Source organism: Ovis canadensis, chromosome 19 (assembly GCF_042477335.2).
Source record: "Ovis canadensis isolate MfBH-ARS-UI-01 breed Bighorn chromosome 19, ARS-UI_OviCan_v2, whole genome shotgun sequence".
In the NCBI taxonomy this organism is placed as follows: Eukaryota; Metazoa; Chordata; class Mammalia; order Artiodactyla; family Bovidae; genus Ovis; species Ovis canadensis.
In genome coordinates, this window is record NC_091263.1 from 53,271,040 (window position 1) to 53,297,680 (window position 26,641).

At 39.4% G+C, this 26,641-nt stretch overlaps 1 protein-coding gene across 2 annotated transcripts in view; it reads left to right on the top strand.

Annotated features, from left to right (window-relative positions):
• Nucleotides 1-26,641, top strand: part of CADPS (calcium dependent secretion activator) — a 477,637-nt gene that overhangs the window by 103,160 nt on the left and 347,836 nt on the right. For both annotated transcript variants that reach the window (XM_069560455.1, XM_069560454.1), the window contains exon 2: nt 23,873-23,986. In XM_069560455.1, coding sequence (XP_069416556.1) covers nt 23,873-23,986 — 114 coding nt within the window. The remainder of the gene's footprint in view (nt 1-23,872; nt 23,987-26,641) is intronic.

A 26,641-nucleotide genomic window follows, 5' to 3' on the forward strand; every position in this document is an offset into this window, starting at 1 on the left:
CATCTTTTAATTTTATGGCTGCAATCACCATCTGCAGTGATTTTAGAGCCCCAAAAATAAAGTTAGCCACTGTTTCCCCTGTTTCCCCATCGATTTGCCATGAAGCAATGGGACCAGATGCCATGATCTTCGCTTTCTGAATGTTAAGCTTTAAGTCAACTTTTTCACTCTCCTCTTTCCCTCTTTCATCAAGAGGCTATTTAGTTCTTCTTCACTTTCTGCCATAAGGGTGGTGTCCTCTGCATATCTGAGGTTATTGATATTTCTCCCAGCAATCTTGATTCCAGCTTGTGCTTCCTCCAGCCCAGCATTTCTCATGATGTACTCTGCATAGAAGTTAAATAAGCAGGGTGACAATATACAGCCTTGACGTACTCCTTTTCCTGTTTGGAACCAGTCTGTTGTTCCATGTCCGTTTCTAACTGTTGCTTCCTGACCTGCATATAGATTTCTCAAGAGGCAGGTCAGGTGGTTTGGTATTCCCATCTCCTTCAGAATTTTCCACAGTTTATTGTGATCCACACAGTCAAAGGCTTTGGCATAGTCAAGAAAGCAGAAATAGATGTTTTTCTGGAACTCTCCTGCTTTTTCAACAATCCAGCAGATGTTGGAAATTTGATCTCTGGTTCCTCTGCCTTTTCGAAAACCAGCTTGAACATCAGGAAGTTCATGGTTCACGTATTGCTGAAGCCTGGCTTGGAGAATTTTGAGCATTACTTTACTAGCATGTGAGATGAGTGCAATTGTGCAGTAGTTTGAGCCTTCTTTGTCATTGCCTTTCTTTGGGATTGGAATGAAAACTGACCTTTTCCAGTCCTGTGGCCATTGCTGAGTTTTCCAAATTTGCTGGCATATTGAGTGCAGCACTTTCACAGCATCATCTTTCAGGATTTGAAATAGCTCAACAGGAATTCCATCACCTCCACTAGCTTTGTTCATAGTGATGCTTCCTAAGGCCCACTTGACTTCACATTCCAGAATGTCTGGCTCTAGGTGACTGTGAGTGATCATACTATCATGATTATCTGGGTTGTGAAGATCTTTTTTGTACAGTTCTTCTGTGTATTCTTGCCACCTCTTCTTAATATCTTCTGCTTCTGTTAGGTCCATCCCATTTCTATCCTCTATTGAGCCCATCTTTGTATGAAATTTTCCCTTGATATCTCTAATTTTCTTAAAGAGATCTCTAGTCTTTCCTGTTTTATTGTTTTCCTCTATTTCTTTGCACTGATGGTTGAGGAAGGCTTTCTTATCTCTCCTTGCTATTGTTTGGAACTCTGCATTCAGATACTTATATCTTTCCTTTTCTCCTTTGCTTTTCGCTTCTCTTCTTTTCACAGCTATTTGTAAGGCCTCCTCAGACAGCCATTTTGGTTTTTTGCATTTCTTTTTCTTGAGGATGGTGTTATTCCTGTCTCCTGTACAATGTCACGAACCTCCATCCATAGTTCATCAGGCACATCAGACTAGATCTATCAGATCTAGTCCCTTAAATCTATTTCTCACTTCCACTGTATAATCACAAGGGATTTGCTTTAGGTCATACCTGAATGGTCTAGTAGTTTTCCCTACTTTCTTCAATTTAAGTCTGAATTTGGCAATAAGGAGTTCATGATGTGAGCCACAGTCAGCTTCCAGTCTTGTTTTTGCTGACTGTATAGAGCTTCTCCATCTTTGTCTGCAAAGAATATAATCAATCTGTTATTTGTGTTGAGCATCTGGTGATATCCATGTGTAGAGTCTTCTCTTGTGTTGTTGGAAGAGGGTGTTTGCTATGACCAGTGTGTTCTCTTGGCAGAACTCTGTTAGCCTTTGCCCTGTACTCCAAGGCCAAATTTGCCTATTACTCCAGGTGTTTCTTGACTTCCTACTTTTGCATTCCAGTCCCCTATAATGAAAAGGACATTTGGGGGGGGGGGTGTTAGTTCTAGAAGGTCTTGTCAGTCTTCATAGAACCATTCAACTTCAGCTTCTTCAGCATAACTGGTGGGGGCATAGACTTGGATTACCGTGATATTGAATGGTTTGCCTTGGAAACGAACGGAGATCATTCTGTCGTTTTTGAGATTGCATCCAAGTACTGCATTTCAGACTCTTTTTGTGACCATGATGGCTACTCCATTTCTGCTAAAGGATTCCTGCCCACAGTAGTAGATATAATGGTCATCTGAGTTAAATTCACCCATTCCAGTCCATCTTAGTTTTCTGATTCTAAGAATGTCCATGTTCAATCTTGCCATCTCCTGTTTGACCACTTCCAATTTGCCTTGATTCATGCACCTAACACTCCAGGTTCCTATGCAATATTGCTCTTTACAGCATCGGACCTTGCTTCTATCACCAGTCCCATCCACAACTGGGTGTTGTTTTTGCTTTGGCTCTGTCTCTTCATTCTTTCTGGAGTTATTTCTCCACTGATCTCCAGTAGCATATTGGGCACCTACCGACCTGGGGAGTTCATCTTTCAGTGTCCTATCTTTTTGCCTTTTCATGCTGTTCATGGGGTTCTCAAGGCAAGAATACTGACGTGGTTTGCCATTCCCTTCTCCAGTGGACCATATTCTGTCTGACCTCTCCACCATGACCCGTCCATCTTGGGTGGCCCCACACGGTATGGCTTAGTTTTATTGAGTTAGACAAGGCTGTGGTCTGTGTGATCAGAGTAGCTAGTTGTCTGTGATTGTACTTTCAGTCTGTCTGCCCTCTGATGCCCTCTCTCAGCGCCTCCCATCTTACTTGGATTTCTCTTACCTTACCTTAGACTTGGGGTATCTCTTCACGGCTGCTCCAGCAAAGTGCAGCTGCTGCTCCTTACCTTGGATGTGGGGTAGCTCCTCTCAGCTGCCATCCCTGACCTTGGACCTTTAGATATAAGATTGGGTTGTTTGAGTTTTTGTTTCTGCCATGAAACATTTAAGTGAACAGTGAGAAATGAGTAACTTTCTAGGAGTCACCAGCTTTCTGGGTATCTCCGTAATAAAGTGCATGCTTATCTCAATTCCATCTTAACTCAGTTTATTCTCATCTAAGGAAACCTAGGGCTATAGAAACCATAAAATGCTGTCACACAAGCAGAACCTGAGAGGAAGCTAGAGAAAGGATGCATATGGTGAAAAGTGCTATCATTGTGCCCTTGCTGATTTTTTCCAAGAGCCTCTTAGTTTTCAATCACATATTGTGGTTTGTAAACAAATTAAGGGAGGTAACTCATAGGAAAGGTATTCTGATCTCTGCCCTTGAGTTATTTCAGAGTTGACCGTGTGTGTTACATACCATGTTATTCAAAGGAGCCTTGAGGGACACCTGACCTAGTTGAGCAGTCGTGCCTTTAAGATAAAACTGCCAAAATAAGTTATGGAATCTCTTATACAACTGTGAGATTCCCTCAAAGACACACTGAAGGTTACTTAAATTTTAATATTTAGAGCATAACATAGATGGTAGTGACCAGCCTGCTGTGTTGCCTGATAATGGTGATCTTGGCATGATGACCACAGGGATGGCAATGAAGAGGAGGAGGAGGAGTCTAGTAGCTATCATTTCGCATACCTTGCACGTTCCAGGGACAAAGGTGCAATGTCATATAGTAGCTCCATTTAAACTTTACAACAATCACAATGAAGATACTAAGAGTATGCCTACTTTACAAATAAAATCAGGCTTAGAAAAGCCAATCTGTTTTCTCAAGACCACATAGCTACTGGGCAGTGGGTCTAGAATTCAAACAGTCTGATTCTAGGATGAAGGTCTTTAATCACTATATCTGTGATCTGTAAACTCCTTTGAACACACACTCCATCAGTAAAACATTTTGCTAATGCCCCTCTTATATTTATTTTTTATTAATACCATACTAATATACTATATACATAATAAAATAAGTGTAAATGGAGAAAGATAGACAAAAGAAGAAATATAATATTTTGTTATATTTTTCAACAGTACACAAATATTTTTGATATCATAAAAAGGTAATTATGATTGATGTTTTGGTGAAAGTTACCTGCTTATATTCTTCAGTATTTTTGAAATTTTTGTTTAACATTTTCTGAATAAGTAGCTCAAAGGCTCAGTTCTGAGATTTTTTTCACTAGTTGATCAAAACTGGAAATGATGCATTAGGAAGATCCTTAGATCCAAATGGAAATTTGGCATCACTTGTTTTTTTTTTTGGCTGCACATTTTTTTCGGTGGGGGGGGGGGTGTTGCAAAATTATGAGAAAAATATTTGACGGATGGATAATCATCATCAACAGTGAATGAACTACGGGGAGATCAAGTTAACCATATTTCAGTTCTTCCCACCAATTATGCAAAGATTTTTGTTGAAATCTACCTAGTGCGTAGCTGTCTTTTCTTAGGTCAATCTGTTGTTCTGCAAGTGCATTTTTATATATTTTTTAATTTGTTTAAAACTAACTAAAACTCTAAATTCGAAACTTCTGAATGCTGATTAATCAGGCTTATAAAATTTTTTCCATTATTTTAAAGAGATTTTTAAGATACATCAAAATATGGATATGTTTTAACATCACACAATAAATGAATCATTTCTGAAAAAATTATTTGCTTCAAATTGCTCTTTCCATAAGACCAGGTTTATTTGTTTTGTTTTGTTTTGAATTTTTATTTGATTTTTTTTAAATTTTACTTTACAATACTTTATTGGTTTTGCCATACATCAACTTGAATCCGCCACGGATGTACATGAGTTCCCAATCCTGAACCCTTCTCCCACCTTCCTCCCCATACCATCCCTCTGGGTCATCCCCGTGCACCAGCCCCAAGCATCCTGTATCCTGAATCAAACCTAGACTGGTGATTCGTTTCTTACATGATATTATACATCTTTCATTGCCATTCTCCCAAATCATCCCACCCTCTCCCTCTCCCACAGAGTCCAAAAGTCTGTTCTATACATCTGTGTCTCTTTTGCTGTCTTGTATACAGGGTTATCGTTACCATTTTTCTAAATTCCATATATATGTGTTAGTATACTGTATTGGTGTTTTTCTTTCTGGCTTACTTCACTCTGTATAATCAGCTCCAGTTTCATCCACCTCATTAGAACTGATTCAAATGTGTTCTTTTTAATGGCTGAGTAATACTCCATTGTGTTTTGTTTTTTTAGAGTTTTTCTCTTTAATGTCTCTTCAATGTCTAACATGCTTGGTGTATTTGTGTCTTGCTAATTGTGATGGCTTCAAGCCATCATTAATGAACATCTCAAGATAGTCTGCATGGGACATAGTTCACTGTTAATTCACTGTTAATGATGATTATCCATCTATCAAATATTTTTCTCATAACTTTGCACTGGGGAGGGCTGACCTCTTGATAGATTCGAAGAGCTCATCTGTGTAATTCTTAATAGGCTGAGGCAGAGTAAGAAAGGAAATTTTGATCTGGCCATTTCCTTACTTATTTGTGCTGATTCTGTGTTCATTAACATAACCACCTTAGATAGGGAAGGGAGGTGGAAAGCTGATGGGTCTTTAATGGTGATACATTGAGTTCTTTTTATGGATTCTTTCAGTTTGGGGAATGGCCAGAAATCTTACCATACATGAATTGGGTGAACACTGCATTTCTATAAAGAGGCTATTCCAGTTTTTTAAGTTATTCAAAATACAGTACAAGCCTGTGAAACTTATGGTATTAGGAGACTGAAACTCAGCATTGTTATGGTGGGGAAGTTAAATTGCTCTAAAGAGCCCTGGTCACTAACATTCCCTGCTCCTGCCCCTTACACAGCTACCATCAGAGTTCAATCACTCATTTACTTTGAGAAAAACTATTTGTCAATTATGGAAATATCAAATGTTTTTAGTAAGTAGAGAGGTCAGTGTCACAAGCCCTCATGTATCTGCCCTTCAACCCATTACCTGTCACTTCACAGTCAGTTGTTTCCTCTACATTCCCCATGCCTCCTTACTGAACTATGATGATGTGAATCCCAGACATAATATCATTACATCCGTAAATATTTTAGTATGAATCTGCAAAATATAAGGAACTGTTTTTTTTAAGCATAACCCATGGTACCATTATTACACTTGATAAGTTAACAATATTCCTAATAACATCAAAATCCAACCACTTTTCAAACTTCCCTGAGATGTCACAAATGTTTTTCGTTTGTTCACTCAAATCAGATTCCAGATGAGGTCCATATATTGTAATTGATTGGTATGACTCTTCTGTTTGTTTTTTTTTTTTTTTAATCTTTAGATTTTCCTCTCTCACTCTTTTAAAGTTAAAATAATATTTCATTGTTATTTTTGCTTGCAGATTTTTTGTTGTTGTGGATTTTATCAGGTCATTTGTTTTGAACAGTTTCCCATGGTCTGGAACTTGCTGATTGCACCTCCTTTTAATTTTTTAACTTGATCGTCTGGAATTCCCATAAACTGGGATAGGATGCAGTGGTGGATTGTCACATTAAGATCTGATTCTTTTACAGGAATACCTCAAAGGCAGTATTTGAATTTCTATCAGTAGCCACATAATGACTAGTTCTCTTCCTTTTGGAATCTTAATAGCCCAGGATGACAATTACCTAGGTTCATTATTTTGGGGGGTTGTGACAGGTGGTACTCTTTCTTTTTTCACGTATTAGTTGGAAGAAGTCTATAAAGACAGTTTCTTTTTATCAATTGTTGTTTACTCTGAGGTACAGATCACACAAGAAAGGCCAAAAAAAAAAAAAAGCTTGGTAGTTTAATCTATCAAAATAAAAGATTGGTTCCCTACCATCTGTGGAAGAGAATCAGTTATGGGTCTTGTTCTGTTTTGTTTGAGTACTGTTATGATTTGAATATACTTGACATTCTGGAGAGTTATTATTTTTATTGATTCTCAAATCATCCATCTCTGGCTACTGAGAGCCTCCTCTAATTAGTTCCTGATTCCTTTTAACAAGATTCCAGCAGTCTTTGACAGCTCCCTTAATTTCTAGTAAGATAGGGGTCATCATGTACATTACATGCCTCAGACAGGGAATTAGCAGAGGAACGCTGGTCAGTTTTCATGGGAAATGGTATTCAGAGATTGCAATCTGGAAACCATTTTCTTTTAAACTTTGGTTTAATCTTTCATTTTTTAATTATAATGTGTGCGTGTTTCTCTCCTTTTCTCTTAGATAAATAATTTCATACTATACACACATTTCTCTGCCTATTTTTTTTTCCAGTTAACAATACATACTGGAGGATATTCCATATCAGTATCTTAAACTATTCTCCATTCCTTTCTTACAATTATACACGTCTCCATTGCATGTGATACAGTAGTGTTTTCAATCAGTCCTCAGTAGTGGGCATTTGCTCTTTTAAGTAATACATTAATGAATGGCATTGCTTTTTAAAAACCTGTGGGCTTTTCTAGTGGCTCAGATAGTTAAGAATCTGCCTGCAATGCAGGTTTGATCCCTGGGTCGGGATGATCCAGTGAAGAAGGGAATGGCTACCCACTCCAGTATTCTTGCCTGGAGAATTCCATGGACAGGAGCCTGGCAGGCTGCAGTCCATGGGGTCACAGAGTCAGTCATGACTGAGTGACTTTCACCTAACTTTATAATGATAACTAATGGGTTAGTGCATTGCCTGAGATCATACAACTAACAAGTGATGAGCTGGGATTCAAACCACACCTTGTTGTCTAGCTCCCAAACCTGGATTTTCATTTGTTGTTTCTTTATTATCCCAGGATAACTAATATACTGAGCTTGGAATTCTACCAATTCATTGTGAAGGTACTGCTGCTAGAAGCTCAAAGTTTGCTGTTGTTTAATCACTAAGTCATGTCCGACTCTTTTGCAAGGCCATGGATTGTAGCCCTCCAGGCACCTCTGTCCATGGGATTTCCCAGGCAAGGATATTGGAGTGGATTGCCATTTCCTTCTCCAGACAACCTCCACCTAGGGATCCGAACCCACGTCTCCTGCATCACAAAGGGATTCTGCACTGCTGAGCTACCTGGGAAGCCCTACCTCAAAGTTTACTTGGCCTTTAATTAGTAAAAAAAATAAGGGAGAAAACATTATTAGGTGATAAATAGAAAGTTTTAGAAAGGAGACAACTTTCAAGACTTGGGTCCATGGAGGGAAAAATAGAAGTTTTTGATGATGGAAAAACGTAGTGTGCACCATTCCCAGTTGTGCTTGAAACAAGGTCAGCCTTTTACTGATGCGCCCCTAGAGCTCAGACTGGGTCACCTTTATTCAGGGAGAGCCATACTCTTCATTGTTTGTTTTCTTTTTGGAACCACATGAATATTCTGGAAGGATGGAAGATGGTGCTGTTGGGAAAGTAACAGTCTAGAATGTACTCAAAACTCCTGGAATGCAGTGATTAAGCACTAAGGACAATTTCTTTGGCTATTTTTCCTCCTGTCCAGGGTTACGTAGCATAACTCTGTATGTCCTTCCAGAGAAAGAAAGTTGATCGTCCTTCATAGCCAAATTTCACACTTGGGGACATTTTATTTCCCCCTTTGGAGACTATATGGTAAATTGTAAGCAAGAATTCACCTCTTCTTTTATTGCACACTAAGTAAAACGTTGTTCATGAACTCATACCATCAATTAGGTATCATGAGGGTCAACCAGAGTGGTTGACTATCCTCCTTATCCTTTCATCCTTTCAAAAGGACAAGGGTTTTTTGTTTGTTTGTTTGTTTTTTGCTTTTTAAAATTATCATTGGATCCTCGGTGCCTAGAACAGTGCTTGACATGTAGTGATGCACTATAAATAATTGGTTGAATGTGAATGAAATGAATAAGTGAATGGATAGAGAGATATATGAATTTGAGCTCCAGAAATTTGGTCGGTGTTGATGTTAAACTGTAAGGATGCCCCGCTAGTCTGCATTGTGCAAAAATTGCCAAGAGGGGGAGATGCTTTTTCCCCTCTCACCTTTGTCTGTCTCCTGCCTTTGGACATCCTGTCCTTTTCCGGTTTTTCAACAAGTTCCAGAATGATGCTTCTCGTCTTTTCCACCCACACCAAATATCTAGACTTCTTAGCAGAGCAGATGTCAGCATACTATTGGTGGAGGACTGGGGGAGATAAGGGAGGTGAGCAATATGAGGGTATGAATGGGTAGAATTTGGTATTGAAGGTTTTCTTTAGAACAAAAACAAAATGAATAAAACTCAATCAATCTGGGGACCAAAAAGAAGAAATTTCAGTGTGGTAGAGGAGGTAAAAGCCTACTCTGGTCTCTTATTCATTTCTAAAATAAGAGAGTTTCCTTCCAGAAGATGACCTCTGAGATGCAAAGACTTGGAACGCCTGGCCTCTGTAACATCTCTGTCCTCCTGTGGTCTGCTTGCTTTTCATTATACAGTTTACACCTATTGATGTGTATTGTAATAGAAATTAAAACTGGATAGTTTTAAATATTTATGAATTCATGGAAAATAACAATATAGTTTCCATGTGTTAAATCTAAATAACACTTTAAGAAAATAACTGTATTTTCCCCTGGTGGCTCAGGTGGTAAAGAATCTGTCTGCCATGCAGGAGACTCAGGTTGGGAAGATCCCCTGGAAAAGAGAATGGCTACCCACTCCAGTATTCTTGCCTGGAGAATCCCATGGACAGCAGAGCCTGTAAGGCTACAGTCCATGGAGTCACAAAGAGTCAGACACAACTGAGCCACTTACACTTTCACTTTTCAAAAACAAAAATCAGTGAAATCAATGGCAACAGGATACAGTACTGAAAATCTCCTTAAAAAATTAGCAGGAGACAGCCGGATTCTCTTATCTGTCAGTCTGTTGTGATATGCGGTTTGGGTTGAAGCATGTGAAGAAAATCTGGCCTCCCACAGATAGATGGTTGAAAAGGGAGGAATATTTTAATAGCTTTTTGAGAGAGATAGGGATTATCTTTGGTAATATACCAAAGTTCAGCCAGAATATTTTCTTAAAAGTTAGTTGTGATGTAAAATTGGAAACCTCATCAACGCGACTGGGGAACAGCAAGCTTTTATGCTGTGTTTAGAACATTGCCCCTATGGGCATATGTTAAAACACAACAGGATACAGTTTTTTAAAAAGCCGTAGAAAGGTGGTGGTTTCTGTTGTTTAGTCGCTAAGTTGTGTCCGACTCTTTTGCAATCAGACCTGCGTCTCCTGCGCTGTAGGCAGCTTCTTCACCACTGAGCCACTTGGTAAGTCTCTGGGTGGGGGGGTGGGGCGGATAAATTAGGAGTTGAGGATTAATATATACACACTACTATATATAAAATAGATAAAAAATAAGGACCTACTGTATAGTGGAGGGAACTCGACTTAATGTTCTGTTATAACCTATATGGGAAAAGAATCTAGAAAGGAATAGATACACTGTATATACATAACTGAACCACTCCTGAAACTAACACATTGTAAATCAACTGTGTGTGCGGATCTGTGTGCACGCATGCACACTTGGTTGTGTCCTACTCTTTTGTGATTATACAAACTGCAGCCCACCAGGCTCCTCTGTCCATAGAATTTTCCAGGCAAAAATATGAAGTGGGTTGCCATTTCCTACTCCAGGGACCTTTCTGACCCAGGGGTCGAACTTGCCATCTGCCCCCGACACCCACACAGCATGTCCTGGCCCCCAGGAATAGCTTTCTCCCCACTCCTGTCTTTTGTGCCCTCCGAGCAGAATTTACCGTGCTGTTTCCAGCAGCCTTGTCCCACACTGCCCCTTCTTCTGTTTCTGCTTCAGGATTCTCGGCTCCCCATGCTGGGTGTCCAGTGTGTCATTTCCCATTTATCCGAGGCCCATGAGACTGACCCAACATTATCTGCTCTTTTCTGGGTTTCTATACCCAACTTCAAAGCTGCTTGTTCTTGGAAAGGAAGAGGATTGCGTAGGAATGACTTCTCTATTTCTGAATGGAAGTGTGTCAATGCACGCATGTCCTGACGTACCCTCAAAGTATTTCTTGCCTACAGATTCACTGCTCTTGTGCTTGGCAGCACCCAACTCAGTTGCTGTGGGCCTAGGAGTTTTGACTGCTGTGAGCCCTCGGGGCAGTGAACAATTCTCAGGGAGACTGTGGTGTCTACCCTATCACAGCCCCTTCTTACTGGTTATGTGAGTAAGTAAGCATGTGTTCCCTCACCCGAGGCTACCTGTCTCCAATAGGTCCCATGCACACTAGCAGCCAGACTCATCCAGCAAAGCTAATGAACCCTAATAAATATTAGTCCAACCTTTCCTCCTTAAAAATTAGAAACGGAGTCCTGGAGAAAGGGAGAACAGGACTAACACTTACTTGGTAGCACTTAACTGCCAAGTACTATGATAAGTCTTTATCTATTGCCTAAGTATATTTTTCAAAAAATTGAAAACATGACCACATATAAATACATAATGAGCATTTACCAAAGATTTATTTAACTATTTATTAAAAGGACCAGAAGGAAGGAAAACTAATTCAAAGTGTATTAGAGGAGAAGCAATTTATATATTCAGCCATCAAAGGGATGCTAAAATGAGTTTTCTAAGTTCTGTTCAAAATTGGTCAGTGTCAATAATTCTGCAACTTTGGAGATGATCTCTTTCTACCAGACAGAAATCATTTGCAACTTATCCATATTCTGTAACTTAAACTCTAGCTTCACAGAATCTGAGCTCTATTCAATAGAAATAAATAGGTCAAACAAACCTATGAGAATGTGATGATATTTGGGTAGGCTTGTTAGACATTGCTCTGCATGATTAAAAAAAAAGGTGAAAAAGTCATATTGTAGCTTTATTTTCAAACTTTAGTTTGTTTTAATGAATTATCTAATATAATCTCCAAAACCTAGAGTGTACATAAGTATTCCCATGTCAAGACAAGTTAGGTAAGATGCCCACAGTCCTATAGCTCAATGGTGATAGAGGAGGAAACATCACAGTCATCTTCATTTCCTACTTTGTGCTGTTTTATTTTTATTTTATTTTCTTAATTAAATTTTTTATTAGGGTATAGACTTTAGGCTTCTCAGGTGGTGCAGTGATTAAGAATATGCATGCAATGCAGGAGATGACCCTGGGTCAGAAAGGTCCCTGGAGTAGGAAATGGCAACCCACTTCAGTACTTTTGCCTGGAAAATTCTATGGACAGAGGAGCCTGGTGGGCTGCAGTTTGTGGTCACAAAGAGTAGGACACAGCCAAGTGTGCATGTGTGCACACACACACACACACACAGAGTTGATTTACAATGTGTTAGTTTCAGGAGTACAGCAGAGTGGTTCAGTTATGTATATACAGTGTATCTATTCCTTTCTAGATTCTTTTCCCATATAGGTTATAAGAGAATATTAAGTCGAGTTCTCTCCACTATACAGTAGGTCCTTATTTTTTATCTATTTTATATATAGTAGTGTGTATATATTAATCCTCAACTCCTAATTTATCCGCCCCCCCCTCCCCAGAGACTTACCAAGTGGCTCAGTGGTGAAGAAGCTGCCTACAGTGCAGGAGACGCAGGTCTGATTGCAAAAGAGTCGGACACAACTTAGCGACTAAACAACAGAAACCACCACCTTTCTACAGCTTTCTAAAAACTGTATCCTGTTGTGTTTTAACATATGCCCATAGGGGCAATGTTCTAAACACAGCATAAAAGCTTGCTGTTCCCCAGTCGCGTTGATGAGGTTTCCAATTTTACATCACAACTAACTTTTAAGAAAATATTCTGGCTGAACTTTGGTATATTACCAAAGATAATCCCTATCTCTCTCAAAAAGCTATTAAAATATTCCTCCCTTTTCAACCATCTATCTGTGGGAGGCCAGATTTTCTTCACATGCTTCAACCCAAACCGCATATCACAACAGACTGACAGATAAGAGAATCCGGCTGTCTCCTGCTAATTTTTTAAGGAGATTTTCAGTACTGTATCCTGTTGCCATTGATTTCACTGATTTTTGTTTTTGAAAAGTGAAAGTGTAAGTGGCTCAGTTGTGTCTGACTCTTTGTGACTCCATGGACTGTAGCCTTACAGGCTCTGCTGTCCATGGGATTCTCCAGGCAAGAATACTGGAGTGGGTAGCCATTCTCTTTTCCAGGGGATCTTCCCAACCTGAGTCTCCCGCATGGCAGACAGATTCTTTACCACCTGAGCCACCAGGGTTATTTTCTTAAAGAGTTATTTAGATTTAACACATGGAAACTATATTGTTATTTTCCATGAATTCATAAATATTTAAAACTATCCAGTTTTAATTTCTATTATAATACACATCAATAGATGTGAATTGCATAATGAAATGTTTTCTGGAGTCTTCAATGCATTATCAAAGTATAAAGAGACTTGAAACCAAAATATTTGAGACCTGTGGCAACTAGAACAACTCTCCATGAGGCCTTGGGTCTGAGCTTCCATCTTTAACCACCTGTCAGAATGTTTGAGTTGAATGCTGCCTCAGTGCTTCCAAATTGGAAAGAGTGTAATTTTTTTTTTTTCCTTTAAACTGTGAGTATTGCATTAAAGGGCAGGACGTTTAATCCAACTTTTGAGAGCTTTGCAATGTGTATACAAGTTATCTCCTTCTTCTCCTCCTGTTCTTTGCTTCTACCTGTACTGTGCCCTTTACCTCCTCTCATCCCATCTTTAATCCAACTGTTAATCTGATTCATTCTCTAGATTCATCTTTTCCTAATTTTTTTCTCTTTTACTAAATATTTTCTCAGAGAATTCCAGCTTAATCAGTGTTTAAATTCTCCTATGAAGGTCACTTTTCTTGGGTCATAGAATACTTTGTTCTTTCTCTTCTGCCCCAACAGTTTTTTAGGAGTAACCTGGTTGGTTTGACTTTCTATTATTTAATGACTGAAAAGTTCAGAGTTAATTTGTTTACAGGTAGTAATTAATGTAAAGCCATTCAGTTGCTGCCCTAAATTTAAAAAAATTCAGCAAGAACATTTCTATATAGCAGATTAAAAATTTTTTCTAAAGTAGCACTTTTAAAAATGTGGTGGATGTGTACAAGACCAGAGTAGATACCTATGTTAGCTATAGCTAGTATATAAAGCCAGGGCCTGCACAGGTATTATTGTTTAAAGTTTCAGTTAAAAATGAAGCTATTTGAAATACATTTGGGACAAAATTTAAAGTAAATAGTAGTATAGTTGGTATATAGAGAGTGCATACTCATGAAAGCATTACCTGAATGGTTGAATTTGGGAAACCATGTCGCAAAGAGAAAATCAGAGTTACAGCTGCATTGTAACTTCTCCCATCTTCCATAATTTTGCACCTTCAACTTCCATTTCAGAATTATTATATTTTTATGTGATGAAGACTTTCAAATTTTTCTTCTCAAGCAAAATGCTTGAAACTCACATTAACATCTTTTTTTTCAGGACATATTATGTACATGTTCATGATGTAGAAATTGATAAGAATGATTTTTAATTTTCCTGAAAGCAAGGGTTCATTTATTGTACAAAATATTTTAGTCTAGTTGTAGAAAGAGGAGATTTTATCTATGAATAAAATTAATGAGCCAACAACATAAACTTTGATAACCTTCAAGGAAAAGAAATTAAATCAACATTGCTCTCATTGCTCTGGATTAAACTTTTAGTTTTTAAAGCACTTGTTGATATATTTGCCTATTTTCTATTATGAAGTAACAATTTCTTAAAAAAAATTTACTTTTTATTTGACTACATTGAGTCTCAGCTGCAGTATGTGGCATCTTCTGTTGCAGTATGTGGGGTCCAGTTCCTCCACCAGGGGTTGAATTCCGGCCCCCTGTGCTGGGATTTTGGATCAGTGGACCACCAGGGAAGTCCCCCCAAGTTTCTTTTTTGATAAAGAAAAATCATAGTTCATGTTGTAATCTACAGTGCTGACCTTGTAATTTAGAGAAGGATTTCATGTGTGTGTGTAATTGAAACTTCTCTTTACACTCAAAAACAATTTTTATTACCTTTTCCCAGTTGTTAGAATGCTACCATATTAGACTCATTCTGTAAGTAAGCATTGCTTCTTCCCTTCTTCATAATACATTGCTCCTGTCATAGGAAGCATATTAACCAATAAGCACTTTAGGAAGCATGCTTTCTTTCATGCCTAGAGAAGCCACATGTATCCATTAGGAAAGCATTTGCCTGCAAGTAACAGAAAACACACAACAGTTAACCAAATAGTGATTCCTTTTCTTCTCACATACTGAGAAAGCCACAGACGGGTGTTTACAGACATTCATGCAGCTCCTCAAATGTACCAACATCAACCTTCTTTCACGGTCACCCAATAAACTGCGCAAGTCTAGACAAAATACCTTTATTCTCAGCAAAAGAGGGAGGCAGCAAGGAAGGAAAGTGTTACACTCCCAGATGTACTCCTTTTTATGAGAATTTCATTCTCATAAAGCTTCTCAAAAGCTTTTCCAGAAGACCCTCAGTACTTTTCTGCCTCTGTCACACGGCTACCTATGTTGCAAGGATGCTGGGAAAAGAGTAGTTGGCTTTTCAGCTTCTAAATTGGGAGGAACAAGAAGGGGTAAATGTAATTTCAAGTGATTGAATAAACAAGAAAAAAAAGCATTGAAATAAGATTAAAAGATTGAAAGGGAAAAAGGAAAAACTAAATGGTAACAATAATACTTCTTATTTTTGTTTATTCACTGAGCCCTTACTCTGTACCATGTGCTATGCTCTCTTATACATATTTCATCTCATTCTCACAAAACCCCTACAAAGTAGATAAGATCATTTGCTACTTACAGACGGGAAAACCCAAGTTAACTGCATGCCCAAGGACTTGTATTCAGGTTGAGATTTGACCTGAGCTTACTCTGACTTCAACATTGCCTCTCCGGAGACCAGCCCTTAGAACGTGTGGTTTTCTCTACACTGTGGGTCCCATTAGATACTTCTCCAGAATGCTGCAGTAGATTACATACTGTCTGAAATGCAGGGGAAATTGTCAGGCCTCGCTTACTGAGGTGGATTGAACCAAGAATGCTTGAATAGTTCTAGCAAACGCCACTGCAGCATTTTCCTCTGCGATAATTACCTTTCATCATTCAGGTTTTCTGCTCTTGGAACTCATTACTTCAATTCTGAATTCTGATCTGATGCACAAGAGGATTCCATACATATTGAGTGCTTTGAGATGGGCTTCTATTTTAGGAGGATTCTGTTCATAAGCAGCTCATAGAGGCCTGTTTGTCTATTTAGAGTTGTACAGTCAGCTACTCTTGGCCAATTATCTTGGTGTGTTCATACAAGGTCACCTTCAGGATGCAGTCCTATGTAGGTCAGTTACTTTTATCCAGAGAGAAATTCTATCCTACAGATTGGTTCTTAGTCTGGTTATTTATGGGAGTTCCTAAGAGAGATTTTCATTCACTCATACACTCAGTGAAAGGATACTAAGGAATCAAAGATGAATATGATCTCTGACTATACTATGAGAAAAATGAGAACTAAGATTGTGCCTTGGTCAGTTTTTTTCTTCTTCCAGTTTTAACACTGTGCCTGGGATTTATTAACCACTTAGTAACCTTACATATTTATTCAACACATATTTGATCAGAGTTCATTTTGTGCCAGGCACTAGAAGCACAGCAGTAAGCAAGACAGATGTGATTCTCATTACCTGTGAAACAGATGCTCTTATGGGGAGATAAACAATGAAAAGTTAGTAGAATCATAAAATGGAGAAACAAGGTCCAGATGTCCATCAATAGGAGAATGGGTAAAGAACAAAGTTATACTGTGTTTTACTACTCAGCAATGAGGGTGGACAAGCTACTGCTACCCCCAACCATGTGCCAGAATCTCGTAATGCTTGACTGCACTGACATCAGGTTCAAAAATAGCCAAAATCTGTCTCTGATGATAGAAGTCAGATCACCTTTGGAGAGGGGCAATTCGTTTGGGAAAGTACAGGAGCTTCTGGGGTCTAGTTCATCTTGAAAAGAGAATTATTTCCACAGGAAATTTCACTGTGTGAAGATGTCTCATGCTCTGTGCTTAGGGTGTATATTTTTCTACATGCAGGTTATAATTCAGTTAAATTGATCTTAGAAAAGATGTATGCTGACTGTGGTAATGGTTGTGGAGGAAATGCACAGGGTCTAGGGCAACTTGATAGAGAGCAGTTTGGGGGAGCATCATGGTAGGTGGGGTGAGCTGAGAAGACCTTCCTGGCAGATACCAGGTAGGCTGAGTCCTCAGGGTGAGAAATTGACAGCCTTGGGGAGAGGAAGGGTAAGAGCATCCCTGGCAGGGGGAATGGCAGGTGCAAAGGCTTCTGGGCAAGAAAGGTCAGGGTGCATTGAGAAGGAGAAAAGAGGTCACTGTGGCCGGAGCAGAGTAAGTGGAGAACACAGTGGGACCAGAAGCTGGGAGTGTACAGAGGCCTCATTGTTTAGGGCCTTGGACGTTTGCTCTGTGGTCCGCCCCTTGTCACTGGACTCTTCTTTTGATCTGGAGAGTGTGCTAAGATCCTTGGCTACATCATCCCATGTCCTAGTCATCTCTCCAGAGAAGCCTTAAGAAGTAGGTTTTGTAATCCCCATGTTATGTTGGGTTAGCCAAAAAATCCATTCGAGTTTTATAACAGCTCACAGAAAAGCCCCAATGAACTTTTTGGCTAGTGCAACACAGGAAGAACAAAGGCTTAGGAATAATAACTTTCCCAAGGTCACCCACTTTGGAAATGAGGGGAATCACTAGTATTTGTACTCACATCTCTCTGACTCCAAGCCCACATTTTCAACTCCTGGCTCCTAACCCCACCTCTAAGGACTGGTGCTCAGCTTCATAGTACGGTGCATGTACACTTGGAGTTGTGACCAAAGATATGAACAAGTAGAAAATTCCACCTGGGGAAGCAGTTCATGGCCTGGATTTTGTGGATACATAATGAATTTTCCCGTAGGCATGCTTTCTTGAGGGAATGGTAGGCAAAGACTCAAAGATGAGAATTAATCATCACAGCAGCTGATGTTCATTGAGCATTCATGTTGTTCCAGGTTCTGTAATGAATATTTTACTTATCCCAGTTCACCCTGAGAACAATCCTATGAGGTCACTATTGGCCCCATTTTACAGATAAAAATCCGAGGTATGCAGAGGTTAGTTGTTTGCCTAGTGAGACACAACTAGTGAGTTGACGAATGGATGCAATGTTTGTTTGATTCATGGTGAGAAAAGAAGTGAACATGGATGGGCAGGTGTCAAGTGCAGACATAAACACATACTAGAATTCATGTCCTTAACTATCCTGCTTGGAGCTTGGGGTATCCAGGGAAGTGGGGGATGTTTTGTGAGGCTTCATGACTTGAGTTCTACAAACTCAATTGAAATGAATATACCTAGAGGCCTTCTCTTTTTGGCAGGGATTTTTTTTTTTTTTAGATAAACTATTCCATTTGTGCGAATTTAAAAATTTTTTACATTGGAGGATATGCAGCTGATTCACAATGTTCGGTTAGTTTCAGGTGTACAGCAAAGTGATTCAGTCACTTATATACATATATCTATTTCAGATTTGGTTTTGAGATTTTTATAATCTGTAATCTCTCTCCTCTGAAACCCTAAACCATACTTTTATGTGTCTTTGGTATGCTTTTCCTCTCCATCTAGACTAGTCCTTGAGGGCAATCCTTTACTGCCTTTGATTCCCCAGGGCCTAGCCCTGGTGGGTGAGATGAGAAATGGTATGTTTTGTTGGTCTCAGGGCCTGGGGCAGGGCCAGGGCCAGGCAGGCAATAAGTTATCTGTAAATATTTCTTAAATAAATGAGCACTAGGCTTGTTTAACAAAAGGTAAGAGTGATAATGGATTTGGCTTGGGTCAACAATCCCTGTCTTCTAGGTTGTGTGCACCTCATTTTATGTTAATTATTGAAGCACTTACTGCAAAAGCAGTTTATTGTTTTCCTTTCCATTCCTGCCCCATCACCTCACTACATCCAACTCCCAAATCTTGCAGAGTTGGTATGGATCCAGACTTGGAAGGAATTCTGAGCAAGAAATTCTGTGAGATGCTTCAGTTGGTTCTATACTGTAAAGATTTGTGACTTAAATCAGCCTGCTTAAAAGAAATTCATGTGATGGTGTCATCTTTATGAGCAAATCAACTGCTGCCTGATATTTCAGTGTATATAACTATAACTATGATTTTCTGTACAACTCCACTGATAATCAATACACTCAGGTTAGAACAGTAAAGCTTAAGCAGCGTAGAAGTGAGTTATTCCATGCTCTAGGCCCATGCTGTACACTTGCTACCTGTGGTTACTCAACACTTGCAGTGGGGTTATTCTGAATTGGGATGTACTTTAGGTGTACATGGGTTTCCCTGGTGGTTGAGACTGGTAAAGAGTCCACCTGCAATGCAGAAGATCTGGGTTTGATCTCTGGGTTGGGAAGATCCCCTGGAGAAGGAAATGGCAACCCACTCCCAGTATTCTTGCCTGGAGAATTTCATTGACAGAGGAGCCGGGGGGCTACAGTCCATGGGGTCACATAGAGTCGGATACGACTGAGCAACTAAAACACATACACACACACTGAATTCAAAGACATAGTATAAAAAAAGAATGTAAACTATTTTATTAATAATTTCTCTAATAGTTACAATTAATGTGATAGTATCTTGACATGTTGGGACTAATGAAGTGTATGAAAATTCATTTTACCTGCTTTTTACTTTTTGAAATGTGACCAGAAAATGAAAATTTATTAGAAAATGTAAAATTACATTGACATTGGCCACTGGTATTCTAGAACAAAACAACTATGAATCTGATACAAATCTAACTCCTTTGTGCTGCTCAGTGGCTAAGTCATGTCTGACTCTTTTGTGACCCCATGGACTTTAACCCTCCAGGCTCTTCTGTCCATGGGATTTCCCCAGGCAAGGATACTAGAATGGGTTGCCATTTCCTTCTACAGGGGATCTTCCCAACCAGGGGTCGAACCTGCATCTCCTGCCTTGCAAGGTATGCTCTTTACCACTGAGCCACCAGGGAAGCCCTCTACGTCTGCCTCCAAATTCACCATTCCCCAGTTCTCCCAAAGTTCAAACAGTTAGCTAAAGCACCCCAACTTTCATGTATATCTGTTCTCAAAAATCTGTTCTGCTTCAATTCATTTCCTGATGGAGTCAAAACTCATAGCAGGCTTCAGTCTCCTATAGCTTTTAGCCTTATTTTCTACTAGCAAGACTTTCTTTGACTCAAGTGATGAAAACACTCTCAATGTATATAGAAACTCATAATTAAAAAAAATAAAAGAACTCATATCATGTCAGTGAATAGCTATAACTATCCCAAGGTAGTGAGTAATTAGGATTATTACCATTTTGCAAGTGAGAAAACTGAGGATGAGATGACATTTATTTATTTAATCATGGCCCTCTTCCAGCAATGAATTGTAAGTTTGGCCAACTCGGAAAACATGTCACTTTTCCAAGATGACGCAGTGGTTGATAGAACTGGGCCTGAAATGATCTTTGTCGTTCTACTAGAGCAGCAGTTCTCAGACACAGCATCCTATGCTCAAGTAGGAGGTGTGACTTTGTACAAAACGTGAAAGTTACTGAGTCGTGTCCGATTCTTTGTGACCCCATGGATTGTAGCCCACCAGGCTCCTCTGTTCATGGAATTCTCCAGGCAAGAATATTGGAGTGAGTTGCCATGCCCTTCTCCAGTGGCTCATCCCAACTCAAGGGATCAAACTTGATCTCCAGCGTCTCCTGCATTGCAGGTGGATTCTTTACTGTCTGAGCCACCAGAGAAACCCATGACTTTGTATAAATAACTTTTAAAAGAGTAAAGTTTTTAGCTGACTTTCTTTTTGGATAAATTAGAAATAATGAAAGGATGTTCAAAAATAATTTATCTTCCACACACTTCATTCATTCATCCATTTAACATGAATACCTGACATGTATTAAGGCACTAAGTTGGCCCTGGGGAAACATCAGTGAACAAAATAGCAAGAAGAGACAGATCATCTAACAAATTTGATCATAACTAACAAGTAGTTAGAATACATGATGTGGCCTGGAACTACTTAGCAGGCAGACAGAGGCTAGGGTTTGGGAAGGGCTTCCTTAGACTGAAGACAGTGGAACACAGCTAGATAAGGGATGGAGAAGAGAAAATAAATAGGAATCTTTCAGGGATGCTTTCCGAAGTGGGGAAGAAAGGCAAGTTTGATGAGGTAAGAGAATCACATATAACCTACTGCTCCAATTATCTATGCCACACCCTGGAATAACAGTACAGTTTAAAAACTTTTGTCTATTTCCATGCTGCACTTAGCAGGATACTTACCCCCAAACTTTATCGAAATATGTTTGAAATATAACACGCTGCTGCTGCTGCTAAGTCGCTTCAGTCGTGTCCAATTCTGTGCGACCCCATAGACGGCAGCCTACCAGGCTCCCCCGTCCCTGGGATTCTCCAGACAAGAACAAACATATATAGGTTTAAGACGTACAGTGTGGCAATTCAGTCCATGCATATACTGCAGAATCTTATCACAAGAAGGTTAGTTGACACTTCTATCCCCTCATATAATTACCATTTTTCTTTTGTGGTGATAGCATGTAACATTACTCTCTTTACAAATTTCAGATACTTAAAAGAGTAATATAAATTGTAGCCACTATGTTATACATATTAGAATCCTAGAACTTACTCATCTTATGGCTAGAAATTTTCACTCTTTGATCCCATTTCCCCCACCCCCAGCTCCCAGTAACCACTGTTGTAGTCTCTACGTCTCTCTTTTTATGAGTTCGGGTTTTTTAGATTCTGCATATGTGAGAATATACAATATTTGTCTTTGTCTGTCTGACTTGTTTCATTTAGCATAGTGCCTTCAAGGTCCCTATGTGTTGTTGCAAAAGGAGGATTTTCTTTTTATGACTGAGTAATATTCCAATGTGTGTGTCTGTGTATGTATGATAGTATTCCTATGTATGTATGTACTATGTATATGTATGTGCATATGTACACACACATGTATACATATCAAATTTTCTTTACCTGTTCATACATTGATGAGCAGTAGGTTGTTTCCACATTTTGGTTATTGTAAATAATACTGCAGTGAACATGGGAAGGAGTTATCTCTTCAAGAGAGTGACTTCCTTCCCTTCCTGGGAATGTATACCTAGAAGTGGGATTGCTAGAGCATATGGTAGTTGTATTTTTAATTTTTTCAGAAACCATAGTGGCTGTACCAATTCTAGCAACAGTTAATAGAATTCCCTTTTCTCAACACCTTTGCCAATACTTGTATCTTATCTTTTTGATAATAGCTACTCTAGCAGATGTGCGGTGATTGCAGTTTTGATTGGCATTTCCCTCATGATTAGTAAAATAGAGCATCTTTTCATGTAGTTAGTGGCCATTTGTATGTCTGCTATGGAAAAATGTCTATTCAAGTCCTCTGCCCATTTTTTAAATCTTTTTTGTTTTCTATTGAGGTATATGAGTTCTTTATGTCTTTTGGGTATTAACCTCTTACCAGGTAGATGATTTGAAAATACTTTCTCCTTACAGATTGTATTTCATTTTGCTGATTGTTTCTTTGGCTATGTCACAGCTTTTTAGTTTGATGTAGTCTCATCTGTTTATTTTTGATGTTATTCTTTGTGATTTTGGTGTGATATCCAAAAAAATCATTGCCAAGACCAATGTCAAGAAGCTTTACCCTATGTTTTCCTCTAGTGGTATGACAGTTTCGGGTCTTACATTTAAGTCTTTAACATATTTGAATTAATTTTGTGAAAGTGAAAGTCATTCAGTCACGTCTCACTCTTTGCGACACCATGGGCCATGGAATTCTCTAGGCCAGAATACTGGAGAGGGTAGCCTTTCCCTTCTCCAGGGGATCTTCCCAACCCAGGCATAGAACCCAGGTCTTCCAAATTGTGGGCAGATTCTTTACCAGTTGAGCCACAGGGAAGCCCAAGAATACTGGAGTGGGTAGCTTATCCCTTCTCCAGCAGATCTTCCCGACCCCATTCCCGACCCCAGGAATTGAACTAGGATCTCCTGCACTGCAGGCGGATTCTTTACCAACTGAGTTATCAAGGAAGTGTTTGTGTGTGTGTCTGTGTGTGTGAGTGGTAGAAGATAGGAGTGCAGTTTCATCCTGATGCATGTGAATATCTGGTTTTCCAACATCATTTATTGAAGAGACTGTCCTTTCCCTATTAAGTATTCTTAGCTCCCTTGCCGTATATTAGTGAGTCATATATATGTGGGTTAATTTCTGGGTTCTCAATTTTGTTCCATTAATCTATGTGTCCATTTTTATGCCAGTATCATGCTGTTTTGATTATTATATCTTTTTAAAGCAGGATATTTCAGCCTTTTTGAGGGGCTTGTGCAATGGTGTGTCAAAAACAAGAAAACAGATCTCAAAAAACCAAAAACAGCAACAAAATCCAACTCTGATTTGTAGCATTTGCCAATTTCTGTAGAATACAGACTCCCACCTTGGCTGATATCTACCTCTCAAAATAAAAAACATAATTGAATGCAAAACTGGGAAGAAATGTATTGTAGCACCCCATTATCTATCATTTCCACCATGGAAATACAACAGATGTAAGTAATCTCAAAAACACAGATAATCAAAGAATCAGGAAGCATTGAATTCTGAGTTTTTGAATTTTGTTTTTAATATAATTTAGTTCTAATTTATATGAATTATTAGTAATGATATGTTTAACAGCTGCCTCACAGAATTTCTGCAAATACAGCAGTCAGCTTCCACACGCCAGTACACGCCAGCTCCAGCATGCCAATGGGCCTGGCATCCTCAATATAAAGTAACTGTGATCCTTGTTTAGAGAAGGTCCTCACCATCTCCTCCTTCTCTGTTTCTTACAGATCAGCAAACAACAGCTGCAGACAGTCAAGGACCGGTTTCAGGCTTTCCTCAATGGGGAAACCCAAATCGTGGCTGACGAAGCCTTTATGAATGCTGTCCAGAGTTACTACGAGGTAAGGTTCACGGGACAGAAGAATGCCAACACTGCTCAAACCTGAAGTCCAGGGTTTCTGAAATACTGGTCAGTGAGAACAGTAGCTTTGGCCTTCTACAGGGCCATCCTTCCTGAGGTCAAGGGGTCTGTGACTGATTATAATTTTAAGGAGTATAAAGGAGCATTTTGTTCAAGGGGTGAGGGAAACTGTAAATTGTTATACCAGGAAGAGTGGTGAGTGTTTTACGAACCATTTCTTGCTTAATCTTGACAACAGTGATATTCCCATTTTACTGATCAAGAGACTGAGGCTCAGAGAAGTTAGGTCAGTTTTTCAAAGTCACACAGCTATTAAAATGCCTTCCTCCTTTTTTCCTTTCTTTACTCAGTTTTTAAGTAGAAAATTGTTTTAAAACAAAAACACAGGTGTCCTTGCCTCAGTCAATAAGCACATGCTTATTCCGCCCTTGAGTGCTGTGTTTCTCAGTAGATGCTTTTAAAATGTTCGCTGATTGAATCAATGAAATGCTCCTTCTTGTTGCTAAGCACTTGACTCCTTCTTTCATGGAAAGAGTGGAGCAAGATTGCAATGAGATCTTGTGAAAATATTATTGATTGGTTTGCTAATTAGCCTTTAATAGTAAACAGCCTTTATCTCCTTGATGTTTGCTAGTTCTATCCACAGACTCATTTTGCATGCCATTTTTTCCTCAATGAAATTTCTATTTGGATCTGTTTTAGAAGTCTGACTTGTTTTTATATATGTCAGATTTAGGTTTTTTTTTTCAGTTTACAAACTGTTAATGATTGCCGATAAGGGTCGAACTTAGTGCTTCATCTGATGTGACATACTTTTTGGTTAGATTTAAGGGAGAATGGAGATGAGATCTGTGATTATAGTGGTTGTGTGGCAGTGAATAATCTAAATATATTTAAGAAGGTTCTGTTTAGAAACTGCCAGGGCTTGAAACCAATTATCCCCCTTTTGTCAAAATCTGGAAACCAGTTGAGACCAGGCAGACACTTATCAATAATTCTCCATGTTTAGAGTAATTCATGAGTTTGTAAATTTGCAGATTGCAGATCTTAATTAGAAAGCTCATTTGACTAATGATATAAATTACAAGAAAGCACCATTTCTATCTATTAATTAAAATTGAAAATTAATAGTCATCAACTTGCTAATGAGTCTCTGGAAATTACCATGATATCTATAGTGGTCCTGATATTTTCCTCTATAGTGGCTAGTTTATTTGAAAGGGCTTCTGTTTAGTCTGATGAGAATATAGACATAAAGAAATTACTGAATATTTAATATTGAGATCTGAGTAACAGGAACTAATGTCGGGTATTAATTATTTACTGTATTCATTAGTAAAGCTTTAGAGTGTCTTGAGATTCATGTTTCTTGGGAAGCCTAATCCTCTGAAGCAAAGGTCCCTAGTCAAGGCATCACGATTGATATATCACTTGGGAATGCTCCAAGTTGATTACTCATCCCTTTCTCTCTCTCCTTTTCATTCTTGGGCAGTGGAGAGCTAGCATCTCTTCCTCTGCCCAGTTGCAGAGTCCCATCCCTTCCTCTGGGACCCAGTTGCTTTTATGTCAGTGTTTGCTCAGGTAGACCAAGGATCAGACCCAGGACAGACAGCACCTCTGGAGCTGGAGAGCAGGTTCAGTTCCACTGGAAGCATTTGTGTTGAAATGGCCTGGTTTCCCATTATGAAACTGGGATGCTTTCTAATAGAAGGGGGAATGTATGCTTAAGAGGCAAAACATTCTCCTAAATTCTCAACCTCCACTCCCCTACACATATTCTCTCTCTCTCCATCCCACCATACCAACCCTGACATATCCCAGTTTACAAGTGATAATGACAATTTAAACAAACAAATAAAAACTGTTTCTCCAAAAGTTCTGAGATGCTTTGTCAACCTGCTAAAGTAGTGATGAGCATTTTCTTTTTAAATAAAGGGAGTGGGAAGTCACTGTCCTTTTTCCATCTGTGCCCACCCATATCCAGCCCAGTCTGAGCCCAGCTGCCCAGCATTCATTGCAGGCTAGTCAGGCCTGGAAGCAGAGCTGGGTCAGGATAGAGGGAGACCAAGTTTCCCTGTGGCAAAGCAGATCAAGCAGGGCAGGAGATTAATCCCTTAATCTCTTTCATGATGGCTTTGAGGGCTGGGCACCAAGGTGGATGCTCTGAGATCTAGCTCAGCAGCTTCATCCTGTTTCCATGCCACAGTGCTAAGGCATCAGAGAGCCCCCCCATCCCGTTTCTCCAGGGCCCCCACATTTTTCTAACTCTCAGCTCTTTTAAGACAAATTGTGAAACATAAGCCCTCTCACCCTCCATTCTCATCCTCACCTCCCTCCCCATTTACCTGCTTAATTTTCATTCCTTCACAGGCTGACCCTGACAGCAGTGAAAAGAGGCAGATGGAAAGGTCTCACAGAACCTTCCTCACTGAGACCCTGCTTGGAAGGACACACGGGGGCATCTGGTGGGGCCAGGGAGTGTAGAGCACGGTAGAAGGCATGCAGACCAGCACCGTGTTAGAGCAGGACAGCTGCTGTCTGGACTGCGGCCAGTACCACTGCTATGACTGAGTTTAGTTTTGTTTCATTTTATTTTCAGCTGATCTTCTCTAACAAAGCCTCAGTTTTTGTCACA